Source organism: Trichosurus vulpecula, chromosome 1 (assembly GCF_011100635.1).
Source record: "Trichosurus vulpecula isolate mTriVul1 chromosome 1, mTriVul1.pri, whole genome shotgun sequence".
Lineage (NCBI taxonomy): Eukaryota > Metazoa > Chordata > Mammalia > Diprotodontia > Phalangeridae > Trichosurus > Trichosurus vulpecula.
In genome coordinates this window covers 3,783,150-3,805,728 of record NC_050573.1, presented here as the reverse complement: position 1 = coordinate 3,805,728, position 22,579 = coordinate 3,783,150, and the positions used below count along the sequence as shown (strand labels likewise).

General features: G+C 40.9%; 1 protein-coding gene across 1 annotated transcript; it reads left to right on the top strand.

Annotated features, from left to right (window-relative positions):
• Positions 1 to 8,320: 8,320 nt before the first annotated feature.
• On the top strand, positions 8,321 to 22,280 carry LOC118834347 (zinc finger protein 260-like). The gene is made up of 4 exons (XM_036741802.1): positions 8,321 to 8,401; positions 12,780 to 12,906; positions 13,446 to 13,541; positions 19,087 to 22,280. The coding sequence occupies exons 1-4, from the start codon at positions 8,384 to 8,386 to the stop codon at positions 21,081 to 21,083; spliced, it is 2,238 nt and encodes a 745-aa protein (XP_036597697.1). The 5' UTR covers positions 8,321 to 8,383; the 3' UTR covers positions 21,084 to 22,280.
• The last annotated feature ends 299 nt before the right edge of the window (positions 22,281 to 22,579 follow it).

Genomic DNA, 22,579 nt, shown 5'->3' with positions numbered 1-22,579 from the left:
ATGGCTTGGCCTACTGGGGAGGCCGGTGCGCGGGCCAGGGTGGTGGGGGGGGCATCCGCGGGCTCGGCCTCCAGCTGGTACTGGCCTTCCCACCGGCGCCCGCCCACCATCCTGCCCCGGGGCCTTGCCTGTTGTTGGAGGGACGGGATGTGTGCCAGCGGTTATTCGGGTCATCTAACTAGGGGTACTTGGCGAACCCGTCCGTTAGCGCTTTGGAAGGACGGGGAAGTAAATGTGTGGTGTGAGGAGGAAGCGCCCCGAGCGGTGCTCGATGGACTCCTCAGTGAGCCGCCCCGTGCAGAGCGCTGGACCCGGGGCCAAGATCGGCCTCGCACGGGCTTCAGTCCGTTTGCCCTAGTCCACCCTAAGGATTGTGAAGGGGTTCTCGGAACGTGTCTTGTTGAGTCGCCCCATTTCCAGAAACACTGGACCTAGAGCATGCTGGAGGTCCTGAATGTACCAAGGATGAAGCCCCCTACCCACCCTCACCCCACCCCCAGCTGACCTAATTTGTTGTTTGCACCCCAGGACAGGCGCCAGGCTGTGCCAGGCTGGGAAAATGCTTGTGCGACCGGCATCCTTTGCAGATGAGCCACCCCTCCTATCTTCATAGTCTAGTTGCCTAGACTCCAGCATCTCCCAAAGTAAAACAATGTAGCTTTTGCTCTCGCCTTGCTCCTCCCCTTCCACAGGGGTTTTGTCCTTTACCCACCTTCACTGCACCTTTCCCCCTCCCATGCGACGCCCCTTTAGGTAGAGTTTTCTGGTACCTCCTGTAATATCACCTAAGGTGGGACTTTCTTACTGTTTTAAAATGATTAAGTGTCTTTGATTGAGCCTTACTAGGTGCAAAGCCCCAGGCCCAAACCCCTATCTACTAGGTGCTTAAGCCTTTGTGGGCATGAAGCCCCCAGGGTCCTAAGGGGAGTTGCTGAGACCAGAGCCAATAGTAGGAGCCTGCGTTCTGGTTGCTAAGATGACCTTTTGATGACGGCTAAAGAGAGTATAAAAAGCAAGAACAGAGCTATTTGGGAGAGGCTCTCACTCCTGGAGGTGCTGGACTCTGGGCAACCGATTTAAGAGCCTCCCGTCTGAACTCAGATGTTGATGCTTTCTTGGTAACTATGGATTGTATTTGATCTGTTTATGACTGTATGTTTGTAATTTGTTTGTATCTGCTCTGAAGTTCAGGGTGCTGGCTTTTTCCCCTGAACTAAGTGAATGATATATGTATATGTTGGATTAAAGTAAGATTGTTAACCCCTTAATGTTGCTTTCCTTAGTAAAGCAGATCAAAAGAACCTGTGCTGGCAGCTTTCTGCGTGCTGGTTGTTGGTGGGTCTTACACTCATACAGCAGCTGCTAGCAGATTGTCGCAACACCTCCTCCTTCCTTTATCCTACTGTTATAAACTGGCAAACTTCTGTTTGGATCGCAACCTCGGGCTTCCAACTGCATGTTTGTTTCTCTTGCAATAAACCCAGTTCTCACTTAAGTTTCACGTCCCCGTGATTGCCTCTTTGGCAAAGGAAATGGCAGACGACTCCAGTATTTTTGTCAAGAAAACTACATAGACAGTGTCAGCCTGACATGGTCCAGGAGGTCATTAAGAATCAAGCTGAACAGTAACGACAAAGTTTCCACTCGTCCAATATTAATCATCACAATGACTAATATTTATACGGAGTATCCCCAAAGCCTCAACAGCTTTAGCTTAAAAGTTCAACAGCTGTCATTTGCTTAAAACAGGTTTAGGCTAAAGCTGTACTAAGATTTGTGGAACACCCTGTATAGCAATTGAAAGTTTGCAAAGCACTTTGTGCATCTTATCTCAATCCCGGTTATCAACTCCATTCTGCCCAAGAAGAAACTGAGGCTGAGAAAGATGATAGGACTAACCTAGAGTCATGTGTCTAGTAATCAATCAGGAAACATTTATTAGGTGCCTATGATATGCCAGGCACTGTGGTAAGTGCTGAAGATAGGGAAAGAAGTGCTGAAGGGGTTTGCAGTATAATGGGCTGGGGGGACGTGCAAACAAACAGATACAAAGTACCCTATATTCAGGTGCTCACGATCAAAACACAAATTTGCCTGTTTATAACAGTAGAATAAAGGAAGAAGGCAGTACCAGAAATCTCCACCTAAAGGGTAGAATGGGAGGGGGAAAAGGTGCAGTAAAGGTGGGAAAAGGACAAAACCCCCATGGAAGGGGAGGAGCAAGGGGAGGGCAAAAGCCACATTCTTCTACTTTGGGAACTGCTAGACTATGAAGATAGGAGGGTTGGCTTATCTACACCAGTCCCAAGCCTAGGGCAGGCTGACTGGCCCATGTCTCAACTCCCAAGGACACATAGGGAGTCGTCTTAGGGTGCAAACAACAAATTATGTCAGCTGGGGGCAGGGTTGCTCTTGACACATTTGGGGCCTCTGCATTCTCTGGGTCCAGTGTTTCTGGAAAATATGGCAACTCAAAAAGACAAGTTCAAGGAATACCTTAACAGCCTTTAACAGTTGGAGTGGAAGAGGAGAGCATTCCAAGCATGGGGGACAGCCAGAGAAAATGCTGGCAGCTGAGAGTCTTGTTTGTGGAATAGCCAGATGGCCAGTGTCACTGGATTGAAGAGTGTGTGTTGAGGAGTAAGGTCTAAGAAGACTGGAAATGTAGGGGGAGCTAGGTTAAGAAGGGCTTTGAATTACAAAGGATCCTAGAAGTGATAGGAAGCCCCTGGAGTTTATTGAGTAGGATGATGATGTGGTCAGATCTATGCTTTAGAAAAATCACTTTAGTGGCTGAATGGAGAATGAACTGGAGTGGGGAGAGACTTGAGGCAGGCAGATCCCCCAGCAGCTATTACAATAGTCCAGGAATGAGGTGGTGAGGTTCTGCACCAGGGTGGGGACAGTGTCAGAGGAGAGAAGGGGGTATAGTGGAGAGATGCTGTGAAGGTTAAACCCACAGGCCTTGGCCCCTTATTGGAGAAAGAGTGAGAAGTCCAAGATGACTCCTAGATTGTGAGCCTGAGAGATTGGGAGGATGGTATTGCCCTCAACAGTAATAGGGAAATTGGGAAGGTTTGGAGGGAAAGATGAGTCCCATTCTGGACCTATTGAGTTTTACTGAGTTGAGTTTATTTAGTTGAGTTCTATTGAACATCCAATTCAAGATATCTGAAATGCAGTTGGAGATGTGAGATTGGAGGGCAGGAGAAAGAAGGAAAAGGAAAGTTAAATTTGAAAATTATCAGCATAGAGATAATAATTAAATCATACTGGATGTTGATAATGGTTGTTGGGGGCAGCTAGGTGGCACAATGAGTAGGGCACCAGCCCTGGAGTCAGGAGGACCTGAATTCAAATCCAGCCTCAGACATTTGACACACTTAGTAGTGATGTGACCTTGGACAAGTCACTTAACCCCAATTGCTCTGCCTTCTCGCCTCCACAAAAAAAAAGAAAAAAAGAAAATTGTTGTTGTCCTTCATGCTTAAAGAGGACCAAAATGACATCACTATGTTGGGGTCAAGGTACAGTGTGTCCAGCTGTAGCTGATCAGACTCAGAAGGCTTTACCACAGTCTGTGCATATGAACATGTGGAGTGGAGCTCAGACACCCAGGCCAAATTCCAGTGCTGTTTCAGTCCAGTGAGAAGATGACCCTATGGCCTGGGCTGCCTGTGTACAGGATTGGGACTACAGCTCCCAGTGTATCCACACCTGCTGCTTCATTGCTTGCCCATCACCATAGGACTCCAAGATAAATAAAAATGGTTATATGGTATGGGTGATGTCTTTTGACTTGTGCATAAATTGGATTTAAGTGAGGCAGAGTTGTGCAAAGTCATCAGCCTCACTCTATCTTCCAGAGTCATCGAAGACCAGTGGCAAGATGAGAGTCAAGACAACTGGCAGTGGCTCAGTATGCAAAGGATGACCTTGGCATCTTTGATGTCTGATCAAGCTCTAAGTGCTCCACAGCGCCTGCTTCTGCCACCCTCGTGGCCTGTTGGAACAAATTGTTCTCATCTGCCTATTGCATTGGGGAAGTCTTCACATGCTTGGGGTAGACACTCCACTCAATCACCAAAGGGTGTGAGACCCTTTGGTTACCCTTAACTTGGTTTAGCCCATCGGCCAAAACAGTTTACTGGGGCGTGGCTGCTGGGCATGCTACAGCTTCTTGGAGCCATAGGTGAGAGGTGGGTGGCAGGTAGACACCAAGAGGTACTAGTCTTCACTGAATGTCCATACAGCCCAAGGAAGCTGATGAGATCACCATGTAAAGTAGTACACAGGGCGAAGAGAAAAGGGCCCAGGTCAGATTCCTGTGGAACACCTATGGTTAGAGGATATAATCTGGAAGAGGATCCAGCAAAGGAGACAGAGAAGGAGCAGTCAGACAGGATGAGAACCAGGAGAGAGTGGTGTCTCAGAAACTTAGAGAGAAGGGGATCCTGAGGTAAGAAATCTTCCTGATTCCAAATGCCACCTAATTGCCTACTTTAGAAAGACATTGCAAGGGAGAGTGTATCCAATTCTAATAACTATTGATGGAGAGTTATTGATAGATTTTCCCTAATTACATGTTAATATTTGGAATGTAATGTGTTGTATCATTGATGTATGTTGATCTTCAGTGTGTTTGGGGGCCTTAAGAGTAAAGTATGTATTTGTATCATAGCAAAACTAGAAATTTAAAATAAATAGTAATTACAGGAATATAAAATACCCCAATTAACAGAACATAGGGGTTGTAAACAACACAATTTCAAAAAATAAAATTGAACAAATTACTAACGAACTACAAAAGGAGGAAAGATCCTGCCTATGCTTTGCTGCTAGTATAAAAAAGTAGATCGGTTGAACAAACTAGACAATGAAGAACCAGGAACAATTGTCCAGCTACTCAGCCCATCGCTCACCGCCCACAAGAACATAAGATACCCATTTGACAAGACCTTTGGGCAGAACTTTCTTTTCACACAACATTTGATGCTGTAGACCACAATACTTTCAGTATCATTATACAGCTTGACTGTAACAGGTCCAACAACAGGCAAATGTGAAGATTGCTGGATTGGATACCTTCCACAGTTAAGGTTCAGGGAGGAAATTCTCAATCAAACAAGATTACAAAAAATAATTTAGATAATTTTCATTTCATATAACTCAAAAGCTAAAAACAAAGCTTAAGAAGGAAAAGTCAATTGAAGAACGAAAAGCATTTGCCTTGAATAAGGTTTTGATTGCTAAGTCATATGGAACATTTAGAGTAATATATAAGACCATGGCCATTCTTTCCCCATTGGGTAAGTGCCCAAGGGATATGAACAAGCAGTTCTCAAAAAATTGCAAATTATTTGCAACTGCATGAAAAATTGTTCCAAATCATTAACAATAAGAAAAATGGAAATCAGAACAACTCTGAGGTTTCACCTGTGTAATGAAATTATTTGCGTCATATTTTGGATTCATTTCCATCCCTTGTTTGGTAAACCCAGCAAAATGGCAGAGATGTAATAAGATGGGCACAGAAAGGCAAGCACACTAATACACTGTTGGGGAAGCTTTGGGAACATGGGACATGTTTGAGAGACGCTGGAGAGGTAAAATAGACAGGCTCTGGCACCATATTGGATATGGAGGAAGAGAGAGTAGGGAGTCCAAGATGTGAAGTCCAGAGGTCTAGGTTGTGAACTTGAGGGACGGGGAGGATGGTGTTGCCCAGGACGACAATAGGGAGGGTAGTAGGTTGAGAGAGTTAAGGGGGAAAACATGAGTTCTGTTTCAGACACTGAGTTTAAGATGTCTACTGAACATCCAGTTTGAGATGTCAGAAAGGCATTTGGAGATACTAGAATGGCCATCAACAGAGGGTGGAGCAGGAAAGATAGAGGTGACAATCATTAACATAAAGTTGTTAATTAAATCCATGGGACCTATAAAATCACCGGTAAGTGTCATATCTTCATCTTCAAGTTCCCAGCTAATTCTACCATCACCTACTCCTTTTTGGCCTTCAAGTTCTAACAAATAAAAATAATTAAGTGGAACTTTTAGTCCTGTGGAGACCAACCATCTTCTCCTACAACCCTGGACTTCTGCTGCCATGCATTGTACACATGAACCCCAAGGAGGTTAAAGACAGAGGTCTCATATACAGCAAATATTCATAGTACTGGTTTGTGTTGTAGCAAAGAATGGGAAATAAAATAGATTCTCATTGACCGAGAAATGGTGAAGTAAATTGTTATACACGAATGTAATAGAACATAAACATGACTGTGCTGTAAAATATGAATATGAAGAATTCAGAGAATCATGGCAAGATATATAAATTAAGGGGAAAGGGAGAAAGAGAAATTAAGGGAGGGAGGAAGAGAATTTGGAACTCAAAATTTTAAAAAATGAATGTTGAAATTGTTTTTATATGTAATTGGGAAAAAATAAAATATTATTTTTTAAAAAGATACATAAACTAAGCAGGCCCAAGAACACAATATACATAAAGACTGCAAAAGTTTGCTCTTCTGCAGTGGCTCTGAGGTCAAAATGAAGTTCAATCTCTGACCTCTGACTGAAGCAAGAACCACAAGAGGCATTTCAATGCCCCTTTCCACATACGGAGGAAAATTATGTCTTCTCCTCTTTCTAAGGAGCTGAGACAGAAGTACAATGTCTGCTCCATGCTCATTCAAAAAGATGAAGTCCAGGTTGTTTGAGGACACTACAAAGGACAGCAAATTGGCAAGGTGGTCCAGGTTTACAGAAAGAAATATGCGATCTACATTGAGTGTGTGCAGTGGGAGAAGGCTAATGGTACAACCGTCCATGTGGGCATTCATCCCAGCAAGGTGGTTATCACAAGGCTAAAGCTGGACAAAGATCGCAAGAAGATCCTTGAGCGAAAAGCCAAATCTCATCAAGTAGGAAAGAAAAAGGGCAAACATAAGGAAGGAACTACTGAGAAAATGCAAGAGTAAAAATTACATGGCTGTAATTAAATTTCTAGAATGAATAAAAAAAGGCTGCAAAAGTTTAATAGGAAATTACAAAAATAAACATTAAATTCTGTGTAATTATGATCACCTGGCTTACCCCTAGGAAAGAGTTGAAAAAATTCACCTCTCTTTCCTCTTTATAGAGGCTGTAGACTGGGTGTAGAGTATTGCATATGCTGTCACATACAATTGATAACATTCTTTTATTTTAACCTTTGTTACAAGGGATAGTCCATTGGATAGGGCATGAACAAATGTATTAAGAAATGAAAGTTATGTACAATCAAAAGATTTCAGTGAAAGAATTTTATGATCTTTATGCTCTAGAGGAGCAGCATAGTGTAGCAGGTAGGAAGCTGGCTTCAGTTTAAGGAAGTCCTGGGTTCAAAGCAACAAGTTAGGGCAGTGGACAGAACACCAGACCTGTAGCCAAGAAGAACAGAATTCAAATCTGGCCTCATACACTTCCTAGCCGTATGACCCTGGGCAAGTCATTCACCTTTGACTGCTTCAGTTTCCCCAACTGTAAAGTGGGGATAATGAGAGCACCTACCTCCCAGGGTTGTTGTGAGGATCAAGTGGGATCATATTTGTAAAGTGCTTAGCATGGTACCTGACACATAGTAAGTGTTTAATAAAAGCTTATTTCCTTCTTATCTTCAAGTCTGACCTTTGATACTTCTTATATAACCCTGGGCAAGTCACTTGACTTCTCAGTGCCCGCAGGCAACTCTCTAAAACTGTAAGTTGCACATTATTTAGTCAGTCTAGCTCTGCCCTAGTAACCTTAAGGTTTCTTTTCTGGGAGATCATAGACATTAAGCACCTACTATGTGCTAGGCACTGTGTTAAGCATACCAATAAAATTGCATATCCAGTTAATAAAGGAAACCTACATTTGAGAGTCCAGTCCATCAGGATTCCCAACTGCTCTCCAAACACCACATCTTACTTCCATATATTCACTCCAGCCACCCCTACTGTCCTCCCTGCCCAGAAAGCCCTTACTCATCTGTAGCTTTCATAATTCTCCTTCTCTGTCAAGACTCAATTGCCTTTTCCAGGAAGGCTGTGCAGTCTCATCATTTGTAATACCACCTGTTTCCTGTGGCCTCCTGTTTACTTTTCTGTGTGTGTTCTCTTGGCCAGTGTAATTAATGTTGGCTCTCTAAGGGTAGAGACTCTTACTGTCCACATCTGGACATAATCAGAACCTTCTTTTGACTTCACCTGAGAAAGGCCTCGTGAGGGGATTTCAAGTGCAGAGGCCTGGGGGCCACAGGGAAGACCCCCTTTGTCTCTCATAGCTCCCTTTTCCCCCCAGCTCTGCCTCCTGACAGTGCAGCTTTTCCCCAAGAGAAGGCACCTTCGAAGGGAAGGGAATGGCCTCAGCCCATCAGGTAAGTGGGGACTTGCTTTTTCCTGAAAGAACTTCTCAGTATTTCATACGTGGTCTTTAATGTAATTTTAAGTTGTTTCTGTGATGGTCTTTGACCCATTCATTATTTTGGGGGTCATTTTTTAATCTCATTTACCATTCCATCATTTGTTCATATGTCCTTTATTGGTTGCAATGTTATTCCATTATAGCCTCAGGGAGGAAAGGGAATAAGTATTTATATAAGGCCTACTACTGTTGTGCTAAGGCTTATAAATATCTCATTTGATCCTCCCAAAAACCCTGTAAAGTAGGTGCTGTTATTTTCCTCATTTCCGGTTGAGGAAACTGAGACAAACAGAGGTTATGTGACTTGCCCAGAGTCTTACAGTTAGGAGTGTCTGAGGCCAGATTAGAATTCAGGTTTTCCTGACTCTGGGCCCAGCACTGTATCCAGTAACTACCTTGGAATTAGAAAATGGGTTTTCAGTTTCTTGAATTCCTCATGCTCTAGCATTTGATTGCCTTTCCTGTAATATTCATTGGACATATATTCTCTTAAGATTTTCATTTAGAAATCTCCGTTGAGCTATAGAATCCATATTTTCCAACATTCTGTTTATAAATTTCTCTTTATGTTTCTGTTTGTTTTTTCAAGCACTTACAGAAAATGTTTAATCACTTGTAAATATTCATGTTTTCCTTTATATGTTTCACTTAAGTCCTGTCTTTGAACTTCATAGTTTCTACACAGCTCTGTACTTTTCAGCAGAACTGCTTGAAAGTCCTCTATTTCATTAAAGATCCATTTTTTCACTTGTAAGTAAGAATAACTTTCTTGGCTTTAATCCTATATCTTTTGCCTTCTGCATTATTGTATACCAAATTCTCTTCCCCTGTCTAGTGGTAGTTACTAAATTGTGCAGGTCCTTTGTACCTGAGTTTTTTCTTTCTGACTGCTTGTAGTATCTTTCCTTTGCCTGGAAGCTCCAAATTTTGGAAATAACGTTCCTGGAAATTTTCATTTTGGGATTTCATTCAGGAGGTTTGACAAGTATTTATTAAGTACTTATGTGCCAGATTCTGTTGACTTCTGGGGATACAAAGAGAGGTGGATGACAGACAGTTCTTTCCCTCAAGGAGCAAACATTCTGATGAGGGAGGTAACATGCAAAAAACTGTACAAATAAGGATAAGGAGGAAATAATCAACAGAGAACAGGCCTAAGAGATTACTTAATTTCAGGAAAGGCTTCCTGTAAAACATGTGACTTTGGCTGGTACTCGAAAGAATCCAGGAAGTAGATATGAGAAAGGAGAGCATTCCAGGCATGGGGAACAACCAGCAAAAAGGTAGAATCTGGAGATGGGGTGTCTTGTGCAAGGAACAGCAAGGAGCTCAGTATCCCTGAATTTCACAATACATGGAGGGCAGTCAGGTGTAAGAATACTGGAAAGGTAGGAAGGAGTCAGGTTGTGAATAGCTTTGAAAGCCAAACAGAGGATTTTATGTTTGGTACTGGAGGCAATATGGAGCTACCAGACTTTATTGAATAGGGAGTGGAGCAGCTATTGCAATGGTCCAAGCATGAGATGAAGGCCAGCACCAGGGTGGTGGAGATGTTATGAAGGTGGAACTATTGGGACTTGACCCCTGATTGGATATGGGGGTGAGAGATTGAGGAGTCGAAAGTGGCACCTGGATGAGTGTGGGAGACTGGAGGGACCATACTGTCCTTGACAATAATAGGGAAGTTTGGGATTGAGATGGGCAGATAATGACTTTACTTGTGGACATGTTGAGTTTTAAGATGTCTGTTGGGCATCCAGTTCACAATGTCCAATGGGTGGTTGGAGATTCAAGTCTAGAGGTTAGAGCTGGATAAGAAGATTTGAGAATCATCACCAGAGGTATGATGGTTGAATCCCTGGGAGCTGATAAGATCACCAAGTGAAATAATACAGAGGGGGAAAATGAAGAGGCTCAAGACAGACCCCTTTGGGACCCTCACCAGAATAGAATATTGTCATGGCAAGCTAGAAAGAAGAGAGTTTGAAGGAGAAAGAGAGTCAAGGATGTTTTCATAGGCTACAGAGAGGTCAGGAAAAGGAAGAAAAAGCCTTTAGATTTGTCATTTAAAAGATCATTGGCAACTTTGAAGAGGGAAGTTTTAATTAAATGATGAGATTGGAAGCCAGATGGCAGAATCTAAAGAAAGTTAGAGGAAAGGAAGTGGAGACACTGGTTTTGGGTGGCTTTCCCCAGGAGTTTAGCCATGAAAGGAAAGAGAGATGTAGGATGATAACTTGTGGGGAAGAACAGATCAAGTGAGGGTTTTATGAGGATGTAGGAGACATGGATATGCTTATTTTCAGTAGTGTAGAGGCCTGTAGAGAGGGAGAGACTGAAGATTAGTAAAGGCGTGGGAATGATTGAGGGGGCAATCTGCTGGGGGTAAACTGGATAGGAGGGAGAGGCATGAGCCTTAGCAAGGACAAGGGCCACCCCATCAGGTGAGATACTGGTAAAAGCGGAAAAAGTGGCAGAATCACCTGAGTGATATGAAATAAGAAAGAAAGGGAGCTCTTAGTGAGTGGCCTCAATTTTTAGTGAAATATGAAGCAACTTTCTCAGCTGAAAGAGTTGGGGGATGAGGTTTGAGGAGGGATGAGAAGATTTGGAAAAGCAGCTGTGGGGAGCGGGATGGTTAGTTGATTGGGGAAATGTAGAAGGATCCATTTGCAGCCCTGGAGCTAATGTAACCAACTTGTATTGACCCAGTAGCACAGCTTCATGCTTTTCTCAGCCTTTATCCATCTCTATGTGAATGGGAATAAAAGCACAGAATAATGGGAGTGATCCAAGGCTGAAGCTTTGCAGGAAAAGAAGAAGGCAAATGACTCACTAGAAGAGGAAAGTGTAGCATTGAACTGGGTCACCAAAGGGTCAAGATAGTGGTTGGAGGAGAGTGTAACCAGTGCCAGGGTGGTGGCCATGATGGGAGATTATGGTGAGGATGAACATTAGGGGAGATTGGGAGTTGGAATGACGATTGTGGTCAGATAAGGGAGTTCGTGAGTTTACAAACAGGAACGTGGAAGACTTGTGAGTGTGACCATTTAGGGACTAGGAGGTTAAGATGCTATAGGGAGGAGCAATGTGTATGTTGAAGTCCTCTAGGAAGAGGGCAGGAGTTTGGGAGCCATGAAGGGAGGGGAGTGACCTGAGGTCAGTGGAGAATGGCTTCCAGAATCTTCATTGAGTGATTAATCTGGATTCAAAGAACCTTAAAGGAAGAGAGATTGCTGACCAGTGGTAGTGGAGGGATAATTTGGAAGTGGCAGTGGGAAGTAGGGAGCATTCCAATTCCCCCACCTTGACGAGGGAGTTGGGGGAGATGGTGGCCGAAGGTTGTGTCATCAGGAGGAAACCAGGTCTCAGTGAAAGCTAGAAGATGGAAGGAGTGAGAAAGAAAAAGTTTAATATAAAAGTAATTGTATTACTTATGGAGCAGGCATTCCAGAGTGCACAGTGGAAAAGGTGGGCAGCTTTAGTGGGCAATGTTCTTGGGGTGGGGTAGTAGTCAGAATTAGGGTTAGTGGGTGTCAGATTAAGGGGGATAGGAACAAAGGAGCAGGCAGGCAGTAGGGGAGGGGGGCAGAGATTTGTACAATGACAGGGAGGGTTCAGAATCACTGGAAGAGGGAGGAAATGTTGGTGGGGGCAGTACAATATGTTAATCATTGAGAAGTAAGTTCTTATAGGTTGTCATCATGGGGGGGAGAGGGAAGCAGCTGATATGGAGGTGAGGTAGTCCAACAATGGAGAGTAAGCCATGAGGCTGAGCCTTCTCACTGTGTGGGAAGGGACTCACTAGTCAGTGAATTGGCCTCAGGGTGGGGTTCTGTCAGCACTCAGGCAGTGATGTAGCCAGCAATACAAGGTGGAGTATTACAAGCATTAAAAGAATGGAGTAGAAAGAGTGTGGTCCTGGGGCTTAGAGGACCTGGGGCTGGGGACCATTTTTTTTTTTTTTAGGGTTTTTATGTTGACTTGCTGCAGGGTGTTGAGGATTTCCTCCTTTCCAAGTTCAGTTTTGTCAGCTCTCTCCTGGGAATGACGAATGCTTACTTTCACTGCCTGCCTCACAAGGTCATTGTGAGCTTAGTACTTATGGAAAAGTCTTGTGCAAATATGAACTCTTACATTGCCTGGGGCAATGACAGGATCCAGCACAAACTCAAAGCTTTGTCCACACTCATCTGTAGTTTGCTTCAGATGCACCCAAGCCTGAATCATCTTGAGAACTCATCTGTACAATTTCTGCCAGCTTTGCTTTTCCACTAGATCTTGGTGAGAGACCGTTCCTATACGAACAGGAATTTATATTTGGTGTTTAGGAATCAGTGACCTTCCAGGACGTGGCCGTGGACTTCTCCCGGGAGGAGTGGGGACGGCTGGCCGCTCCTCAGAAGGAGCTGTATCGGGAGGTGATGCTGGAGAACTACGGGAACCTGGTGTGCCTGGGTGAGGAGGGCTTGCCCTGGGTCTCGCAGTCTACCCATTGGAAGGGCTCTACTTCCTCCCGCAGTTGGTCTTCTTGAAGTACTGACTAGTTATTATTTTGCATACATGCATGTCACGTGTACATGAGAGACCTGTTCTGATTCTGTTGTGCTTTGTGCTTGAGTCCATTGCCCTTGAGGTTTAAACTCCCTTTTCCTCTGCTCCCTAAAGGAGAAAGATCCTTAAATATATAAATAAATATGCAAATGTATATATATATACGTATATATATATATATACGTATATATATGAATGCATGAATGTTTCTTAGCCTTTTAGCAAGATCAAATGAACAGATCCTTTTTCTGAGCCTAAAACCATACTGTAACCCATTCCTCCAGTACTTTCTCACAATACAAAGGGTCTGGTTTACTTTCTTCTACCCTCACCCTAGTCTTCCTACGCTGCCAACTGATCCTCAGAGAGAGAGGAGAGACATAGGGCCTAGGATTGCATTGTCAGTGCTCCATAGTAAGCTCTTTACCATTTTCATTGAACAGGACTTACAGTTTCCAAACCTGATGTAATCTACCGGTTAGAGCATAGATGTGTGCCTTGGATGCCAGAAGGGGGTGGCTTAAGAAACAGCTATTCAGGTAAGTGAACCCAACTAGACAGATAATGCATTGCAAACAGAAGATGGGCTTTTAAAAGCAGTATTTCAGAGCAAACCAATTTTACTATCACATGGTTTACTAAAAGATGTAAAGAATACAACATCCCACTGTGTCTCTTGCGAGGTACACATAAACACAGAATACTGCTTCTGGGGTCAGAGGACATGAGTTCAAATACCACCTCTAAAGATGACTCACTTTCCTCATGTTTAAAATGAGGAGTTGAGCGTCTTCCAGTCAAGATGGCTTCTTAAATAAAAGCAGGCTGCCCAGCTCCCCCATATCTATTCCAGCAAAAACCTGAAATTTACACCAGGCCAAATAATGATTAAGAAATCCACTGAGAAACTATAGTAAGTGATTTCTTCCACACCAGAACTGCACAAAAAAGGAGAGATAATTTAAGAATCTTTGGATTTCCTGAAAACTATGGGGAAAAAAAAGACCTGAACACTATAAGAAACCATAAATGCAGACTGCTCACATGTGTTCAAAACATAGAGCAAAGTGAATCCTCAAATCACCTCCTGAAAGAAATTCCACAAAGATAATCCCAGGAGTTTCTTAGGCAAAATCCAATCTCCCACACATCGAAGAAAACATACCATAAGCAACAAGAAAGAAGCAGTTCAAGTACCAAGGAGTTCAAAATGACACAAGACTTGGCAACTTCTACCAATGCCCAAAAGAGATCTTCATGAGTTCAAATCTAGCCTCAGACCTTTACTCTAAAAGAATATACAAACATAGAGGAAGGACTGGGGGAAATGGACATCAGATTAACTTAACTCTTACCTGAAACAGGCAAAGGAGGTTTGAGCACACACACAGTCTGATACAGTAATACATTAAAGTCAATAGGAAACAAGTGGAGATGGTGTAGTGTGAGGTTACAAGGAAGGAAAGTACCAGGGACCGAATAGTCCCAAGCAACACAAACTTCCCAATCCTGAAGAGGAGATGGGGAAGGAGAAAGGGAAAAGAACTGGAATCTAAAAGTATCTTTTACATCAGTCCTAAAAGAATTGAAGATTAACTGAACATATTGTGGTTTTTTAATGTAATAGAATATTATTGTGATCTAAGAAATAAAAAAAAAGATAATTTCAGAGAATTCTGTGTGGTATGAAGTGACCCAGAGTGAAATGAGTAGATCAAGAACTGTTTATACAAGGACCACAACATTGTAAAGAAAAACCACTTTGAAATTCTTATTAACTCTGATCGATGCAATGCCCAACCTTGTCTCCAAAGGAGCTCTAATGAAGCATATTATTTACCTCCTGACAGGTGATGGATTCAAAATGCAAAAAGGAGACGTACATTATTTGGACATGGCTGGTTCTGTTGATTTAAAAGCTGCTAGGTGGCACAATAGATAGAATACTGAGCCTGGAGTCAGGAAGACCTGAGTTCAAATCTAGCCTCAAACACTAGCTGTATGACCCTGAGTACATCACTTAACTCCCATTTGCTTCAATTCAGTTCTCTCACCTGTAAGATGGAGATAGTAATAATACCCATCTCCCAGGACTGTGGTGAGGACCAACTAGGATAATATTTATAACGTGCCTGGCACAAAGTAGGCACTATTTAAGTGCCACATATCGGTATTGTTATTATTACCATTTTTGCCTGACTTTATTTCACGCAAATTTTTTCTTTTTTCTTTACCATTTTAAAATTGGGGTTGAGGGAGACTGAGAGGGAGACAGAGAGAAGTTAACAATATTGATGCCAAGCAGAAAAAATTAGTGCTGCTGAAATATTTTTTAAAATTCTCAGAAGGGAACAGAAGGAAGAAATGACAAGCAGAAGAGTTTTAAAAGTAAAGTGTGACCACTAGACATATACCCTAAAGAGGTTATTGAAAAGAAGGAGGTCCCCATATACATACCCAAATATTTATAGCAGCTTTTTGTGGTGGCAAAGAACTGGAAACAAAATCAATGCTCAGTGATTGGAGAATTGGGTAAATAAATTGTGGTACATCAGTGTAATGGAATATACTGTACTGTAAATAATGATGTATGTGATAAATACAGAAAAGCTTGGAAAGAACTACATGAACTGATGCAGAGTTAAGAAGAGCCAAGAAAACCATACACACAGTAACTGCAACAAAATAAGTGGAAAGAACCACAAAAAGAAAAATTCAAAAGTGACTTGCAAAATTATGAAGAATAAGCATGGTCCCAAAGAAAATCTATTAAGAAGTGACCCTCCCTTCCCCACTCCTTTGCAGAAATGAAAGGTCCATGGGTGTGGAACACTGTATATATTTTCAGACTTTTTGATGTATTGATTGGTTTTGCTGATTTTTTTTCTTTCTCTTTTTTCTTTAAAAATACTATTTGTTATGTGGAATGGCTCTGGAAAGAGAAACGGAGAGAGATACTGGAAGAAATTTTGGTGGTAGAAAAAAAGATAACCCGTATGTACAAAAATATTTATAGCAGCTCTTTATGTAGTGGCAAAGAATTGAAAATCAAGAGGATACCTATCAATTGGGAAATGGCTAAACAAGTTGTGATATATGAATGTAATAGAATACTATTGTGCTATAAGAAATGAAGAGCAGACAGACTTCATAATAACCTGGAAAGACTTACATGATCTGATGCTGAGTGAGGGGAGCAGAACCAGGAGAACATTATACATGATTACAGATATACGATATCTCTGATGACTAACTTTGATAGACTTGGCTCTTCTCAGCTATACAAGGTTCTAAGATAGCTCCAGAAGACTCATGATGGAAAAAGGTATCCACATCCAGAGAAATAATTACAGAGTCTGAATGCAGATTGAGGCAAACTATTTGCTCTCTTTTTTTTCTTCTTGTTTTGGCTTTGTTTCTTCTTTGTCATGGTTCATTCCATTGGTTATCATTTTTCTTTACAGCCTGACTATTGTGTAAATAAGTTTAATGTGAAGATATTTGTAGAATCTATATCAGATTACATGCCATCTTGGGGGGGGAGGGGGAGAAAATTTGGAGCTCAAAAACTTGTGGAACTGAGTGTTGAAACTAAAAATAAAAAAATTTTAAAAAGATAATAAATATTTTTAAATGAAAGTATTATATGAAATAAGACATGTCAGAAATGGAGATTCATGCTTTCATATACAATGCTTTTTTATGTTCACATATATGATTTTTGTGTTTAATTTCAAAATATTTAAAATGAAATTAAGATAAACTAAAATGAGGGGTTGAACTAGGTGACTTCAGAGGACCCTTCAAGCTCTTATTTTTTCTTGACAATGAAAGATCAGTTTCCTCAGTAGAACAAAATGGCACATGATAAACTCTCCTCCATTTGAGTCAGAAGTGATTTCAGTGCTTGTTTAGTCCAACTCATACCCGAAAAGAAGTCTCCCTACAGCATGACCAACAAGTGATCACATAGCCTGTACTGGAAGATCTCCAGACATACACAAAAACTGTAATCCTTTAAAGGTAGAACAACAAAGAAAAGCTTGTTTAAAGACCCTTTGATTCCTAATATCAAACTAGATACAAAAGCAGGAGATGGATGCTTACTGAAGGAGCTAGCTACTATTGTGGAGGAGCTTGAGCAAAGGGTATCAGTGGAAGAAGGTGAAGCCCTTCAGATGTTATCAGATGTTACCATGCTGGTTTTGTTTAACCCCAGAGCATTTTGTAATCTCTTGAATGAGATCAATAACCACTTAAAAGAGTTTGACCTTACTATGGATACAGTGAAATCTAAGTGGAAGAAAAATGTCTGCTGTCAAGGCTATGACTTATGGTTTAAAGAGACAATCTATAGGTCTCATTCAGAAGTATATATACATATACACAAATATATATGTACATGTATATGCATGTGTCCAAAACATGTGTATGCTGCATTGCCCTCCTGCCTTCTGACTAAGGACTTTACTGCCATGACTCAGATGCCTTCTCATTCTAGAATTTCCCTTGGTAATTCCCCCCTACCCCTCCAACTTTTTTTGTTATTGTTCAGTCATGTCCAACTCTTCATGATCTCATTTGGGGTTTTCTTCACAAAGATACTGGAGTGCTTTGCCATTTCCTTTACCTCATTTTACAGATGAGGAAACTGAGGCAAACAGGGGTAAGTGACTTGCCTAGGGTCACACATCTAGTAAGTGTCTGAGGCCAGATTTGAATTCAGGGCTTCCTGATTCTGGGCCCAGTGTGCTATCCACTGTGCCATCTAGCAGCCCCCAGGTTTTAGTTTCCTTTATGCATTGTCTTCCCTCATTAGGATGTAGCAGCCTTCCCGTCAGAGACTGTCTTTTTGTTTCTATTTCTTTTCTTGTGTGTCCCTAGCACTTAGCACAATGCCTAACACATAATGAACACTTAATGTTTGTTGTCTTGCCTTGCTTTGCCTTAATATATGACAGATACTGCACATAGATTATGAATTAAGCCAAAAATTAGGTAGATTGTGTTTAGGTAATCACAAAGTTTGTTTGATGACTCTATCATTACTCTTGAAACAAAGACCCATCTTTTTAATGCTAGTATTCTTACAATGTTATTTGATTGAATCACAGAATAACGTGGTCTTTGATAAACTGGGTGAATGTGAGCTGACTGTGACATATCGCCAATAAGAAATTATGAGTCAAAACCAGAGTGAAGGATGTAATCAATGTAAAATTGAAAAGGAAAATGAGCTGATTGTGTGGTGAGCATGAAGGATAATTAGAATAATTGTGATCCATTGGCCCCCAGCCTGTTGGCTGAACACCTTGTTGTGAATTAATGGAAGTTTATGTATGTACATTATTCATACACAATAGTCAGGTATTGGTAGAGCTTTACATCTTTAGTTGGAGGTACCTTCTGGAGCCACCAATGAGATCACAACTCAACCTTAGCATTTGGATATTAAATAAAATAACAGATACCTTGTTTTCTTCTGTATCCTCTTCTGATATATGTATTTTTTGTTTACCTAGTTTGGGTCAGTCTGTATCTTCAGATTACTTCTTCATTTTGTTACTACATTACATCTTATTTGTAGGTTCGCTAGTCATTACTACCTAAATAATCTAAAAGATTTAAAGCTGTTTCAATCATATTACAAAAAGAATAACTTCTAGATTTTTGATGAAACAATAGGATTCTCATGGAAGAACAGAAAGCCAAAAATATTAAAGGAAATAATGGATAAAGGCAGGGATGAAGAGGCACTGGCATTATAAGTTCTTAGAATTATATGAAAAGGCAATAATTATAAAAATAATCTCATATTGGTTAAAATCTAGTCTAGTAGAATAAACTAGAAAAATTAGATCTAAAAAGAAATATATCTATTAACATCTATCAATCTGGTATTAGATCAACTTAAGAATATACATCAGTAGGGTAAGAACTCTTTCTTTGACAAAATCTGCTTGGAAACTGGGTAGCAGTTTGGCATAAAATAGGGAATGGTTTTTCTTGATGAAAAAATGGAGGACAGGACTGTGTGTAAAGCTCATGAAGCAAAATATATTTACATTTTTTCATTTTTTTCAGATCAGGAGCCTTACCACAAAACCAATGAGTCAATCCAGGAATTGTGTATTTCTTTGGAAGAATCAACTCAGGAAAGAGTCCCAAAGGATGGTTCTTGTTTTTTGAAATTTCAAGAAGCTTGGGAATGTGATGGCAGGTTAAAGAAACAATGGAACAATGGGGAAAAACATTTTCACCAAGTAAAAATGACTCAAAAGAAGTACCATGAATATAATAAATATTGCAGAAGCTTCAGTCTAGAGCCAGTCATCACTTTTCCACAACAAAGGAGAGAAAAGAGTCTCAGTAACAGTTATACAAAGAAAAAATGCTTCAGAGCATATTCAGATTTAAGAAAAAGTAATAAAATATGTTTAAATAAGATATTTCCTAAGAAAAATGATGGCAAAGAAAAGCTTTCCAAATGTATTCAATATAGGAAGCCCTTCAGCCAAGGGACAAGACTTACTCTACAACAGAAAATTCACACTAGTGAGAAACCTTATGAATGTAATGACTGTGGAAAAGCCTTTAGCCTGAAGATAGGACTTACTCAACATAGGAGAATTCATACCGGTGAGAAACCTTATGCATGTGATGAATGTGGAAAGGCCTTCATTCAGAGGATAGGACTTATTCAACATAAGAGAATTCATGCTGGTGAGAAACCTTTTAAATGTGATGAATGTGGAAAGGCCTTTGCTCAAAATCAAAATCTTAAAAAACATTATAGAATTCATACTGGAGAGAAGCCTTATGAATGTAATGAATGTGGAAAGGCTTTCAGGTGGAAAGCAGGGCTTACTAAACATCAGACAATACATACTGGTGAGAAACCTTATAAATGTAATGAATGTGGGAAGGCCTTCAGCCAGAGGATAGGGCTTACTCAACATCAGAAAATTCATAAAGCTGAGAAGCCTTATGAATGTAATGAATGTGGAAAGGCCTTTAGTCAAAGGGTAGGACTTATTCAACATCAGAGGATTCATACTGGTGAGAAACCTTATGAATGTAGTGAATGTGGCAAAGCTTTCAGCCAGTGGATAGGACTTACTCGACATCAGAGAATCCATACTGGTGAGAAACCTTATGAATGTAATGAATGTGGAAAGGCCTTTAGCCAGAGGATAGGACTTAATAACCATCAGACAATTCATAGTGGTGAGAAACCTTTTCAATGTATTGAATGTGGGAAGGCCTTCCGATTGAGATCACAGCTTACTCAACATCAAAGAACTCATACTGGAGAGAAGCCTTATGAATGTAATGCATGTGGGCAGGCTTTTGTTCAAAAGATAGGACTTACTCATCATCAGAGAATTCATACTGTTGAAAAACTGCATAAATGTAAAGTATGTGGGAAGACCTTCAGTCATAGGCCACTACTTAAACAGCATAGTAGAATTCATGTTGGAGAGAAACCTTATAAATGTAGTGAATGTGGGAAGGCCTTTAGGCAAAAGACAGGACTTACTCAACATCAGACAATTCATACTGGTGAGAAACCTCATGAATGTAATGAATGTGGTAAGGCCTTCCGCTTGAGAGCACAGCTTATACGACATCAGAGAATTCATACTGGTGAGAAACCTTTTAAATGTAATGAATGTGGGAAAGCTTTCAGCCAGAGGACAGTACTTGTTCATCATCAGACAGTTCATACTGGTGAAAAACCTTATGAATGTAATGAATGTGGGAAGGCTTTCAGCTGGCGGGCAGGACTTACTCACCATCAGAGAATTCATACTGGTGAGAAGCCTTATGAATGTAATGAATGTGGGAAGGCTTTCAGTCAGTGGATAGATCTTACTCGACATCAGAGAATTCACACTGGTGAGAAACCTTATGAGTGTAATGAATGTGGGAAGTCATTCCGCTTAAGAGCACAACTCAACCAACATCAGAGGATTCATACTGGTGAGAAACCTTATGAATGTAATGAATGTGATATAGCCTTTCGATGGAAAGTAGCACTTATTCAACATCAGACAATTCATACTGGAGAGAAATCATGAATATAATCAATGAATGTGGGAAGGCCTTTGGCTAGAAGGCAGTTCTCATTCAACGTCAAAGATTCAACATGTCATCCTGGAGAGTAACTTTTTGGACATATAAATATGAGAAGGCCTGTTATTAGAGGGCAAGAGTTATTCAACATTAGAAAATTCATATTCTTAAGAAACCTTGTGATTTGAGGAGGTCTTGTTCCATATTGTGCTTAATGGTATGACTATTTTTGAGAGATGACTCTTGGTAACTAATAGATATCAAAGGGGAGCTTATAAGAGAGAGGCCAGAAATAACAGCTAGATATAGGCTCGAAGATTCACTTTCCTTTGCCATGTTTTCTGAGCAGCTGTTATTCTGGACACTTTTGGGAGCCTAATCTTAGTGGAAATAATGCAACAGTCCTTAAGAATATTCTTTGGATTGAGATTTACAGTGAGAGATTCTTGGGATCCCTGTTATAACATAGCCATAAGCTATCCAGTATCCAAAAAAGGGAGGGGGGGACCCTGTTGGCCTGGAAAGGGAGTTTGGTATTTAATTTGCATACCTGAAAAGGAGGTGGTATTTTATAGGTGAGCAATGTAGGTTGCTAGAAGTCAGTCAGTACTAATACCATTTGTCAGTTAAGAAACTTATGGCCAAGAGAGGTAAGCAATCTTGCCTGCTTTGAGAAGAGGCTCAGTGCTTTCATTTAGGATGTTTCCCAGTGGAATGTGGAACAAAAAGGACTGTAGAGATTGACGGATGGATCTACTGTAATCCATCTTCACCCCCAGTGCAATGTTGACCTTACACTTCCAGCTTCTGAGCAACAACAAACTACAAGGATTATAGAAAAAAAATCTTCCTCAGTTTCTTTAAATCAGAACTTAATTATTTGCTTAATTGAAATAGCTTATACACCCTAATTTTCTATCTATAGATCAATCAAAATTGGGATGCTGAAAGGGAAAAAAAAATAACCCTCTCCCTTTGAAGAGAGGACTAGATCTCAACAAAGTTAAATATTTCCTTTATTTCTTCACATAAAATGGTAGAATACTGCTGTCAGTGTTGTCTTTTGGCTGAATTTTATTCTTCTGTAATTGCTTGGTGACAAGGGCAATCAGCTAGGGACACAAATAGAACTGGAAAAAAAAAATTTAACTATTTTAGGAAAAAATGAGCATTAAAAAGTCCTTGGTCTGACTTGAATCAAAGACCTTGTCAGTCTTCCAGGATCTTGATTCCTTGAAATAGCCTTTGGCCTATAGACAAAAAACCAATGAGGAAAGTAAGAAATGCAGCAGAGCAGGCATAAGTGTGGCCAGAATGAGATGAGGTTCCTTGTCATTTGATTGAAGCCCAGCCACATTCCTGCCATCCAGTGAGGCCTAAAGCCAGATGCCCTGAGCCAGTGAGGGTCAGAACAGGCTCCTTCGGTTTGATGAGCTTGAGAAAGGAATGTTCAGTGGAAAAAGTTGGAAGAACCACAGAATGGGAATACAAATATGGAAAA

Coding starts and splice junctions, on each gene's coding strand:
- LOC118834347 (XM_036741802.1), top strand. Junction 12,907..13,445: donor CGGGAACCTGGTGTGCCTGG/GTGAGGAGGGCT, acceptor TTCATTGAACAG/GACTTACAGTTTCCAAACCT. Junction 13,542..19,086: donor CTTAAGAAACAGCTATTCAG/GTAAGTGAACCC, acceptor CATTTTTTTCAG/ATCAGGAGCCTTACCACAAA.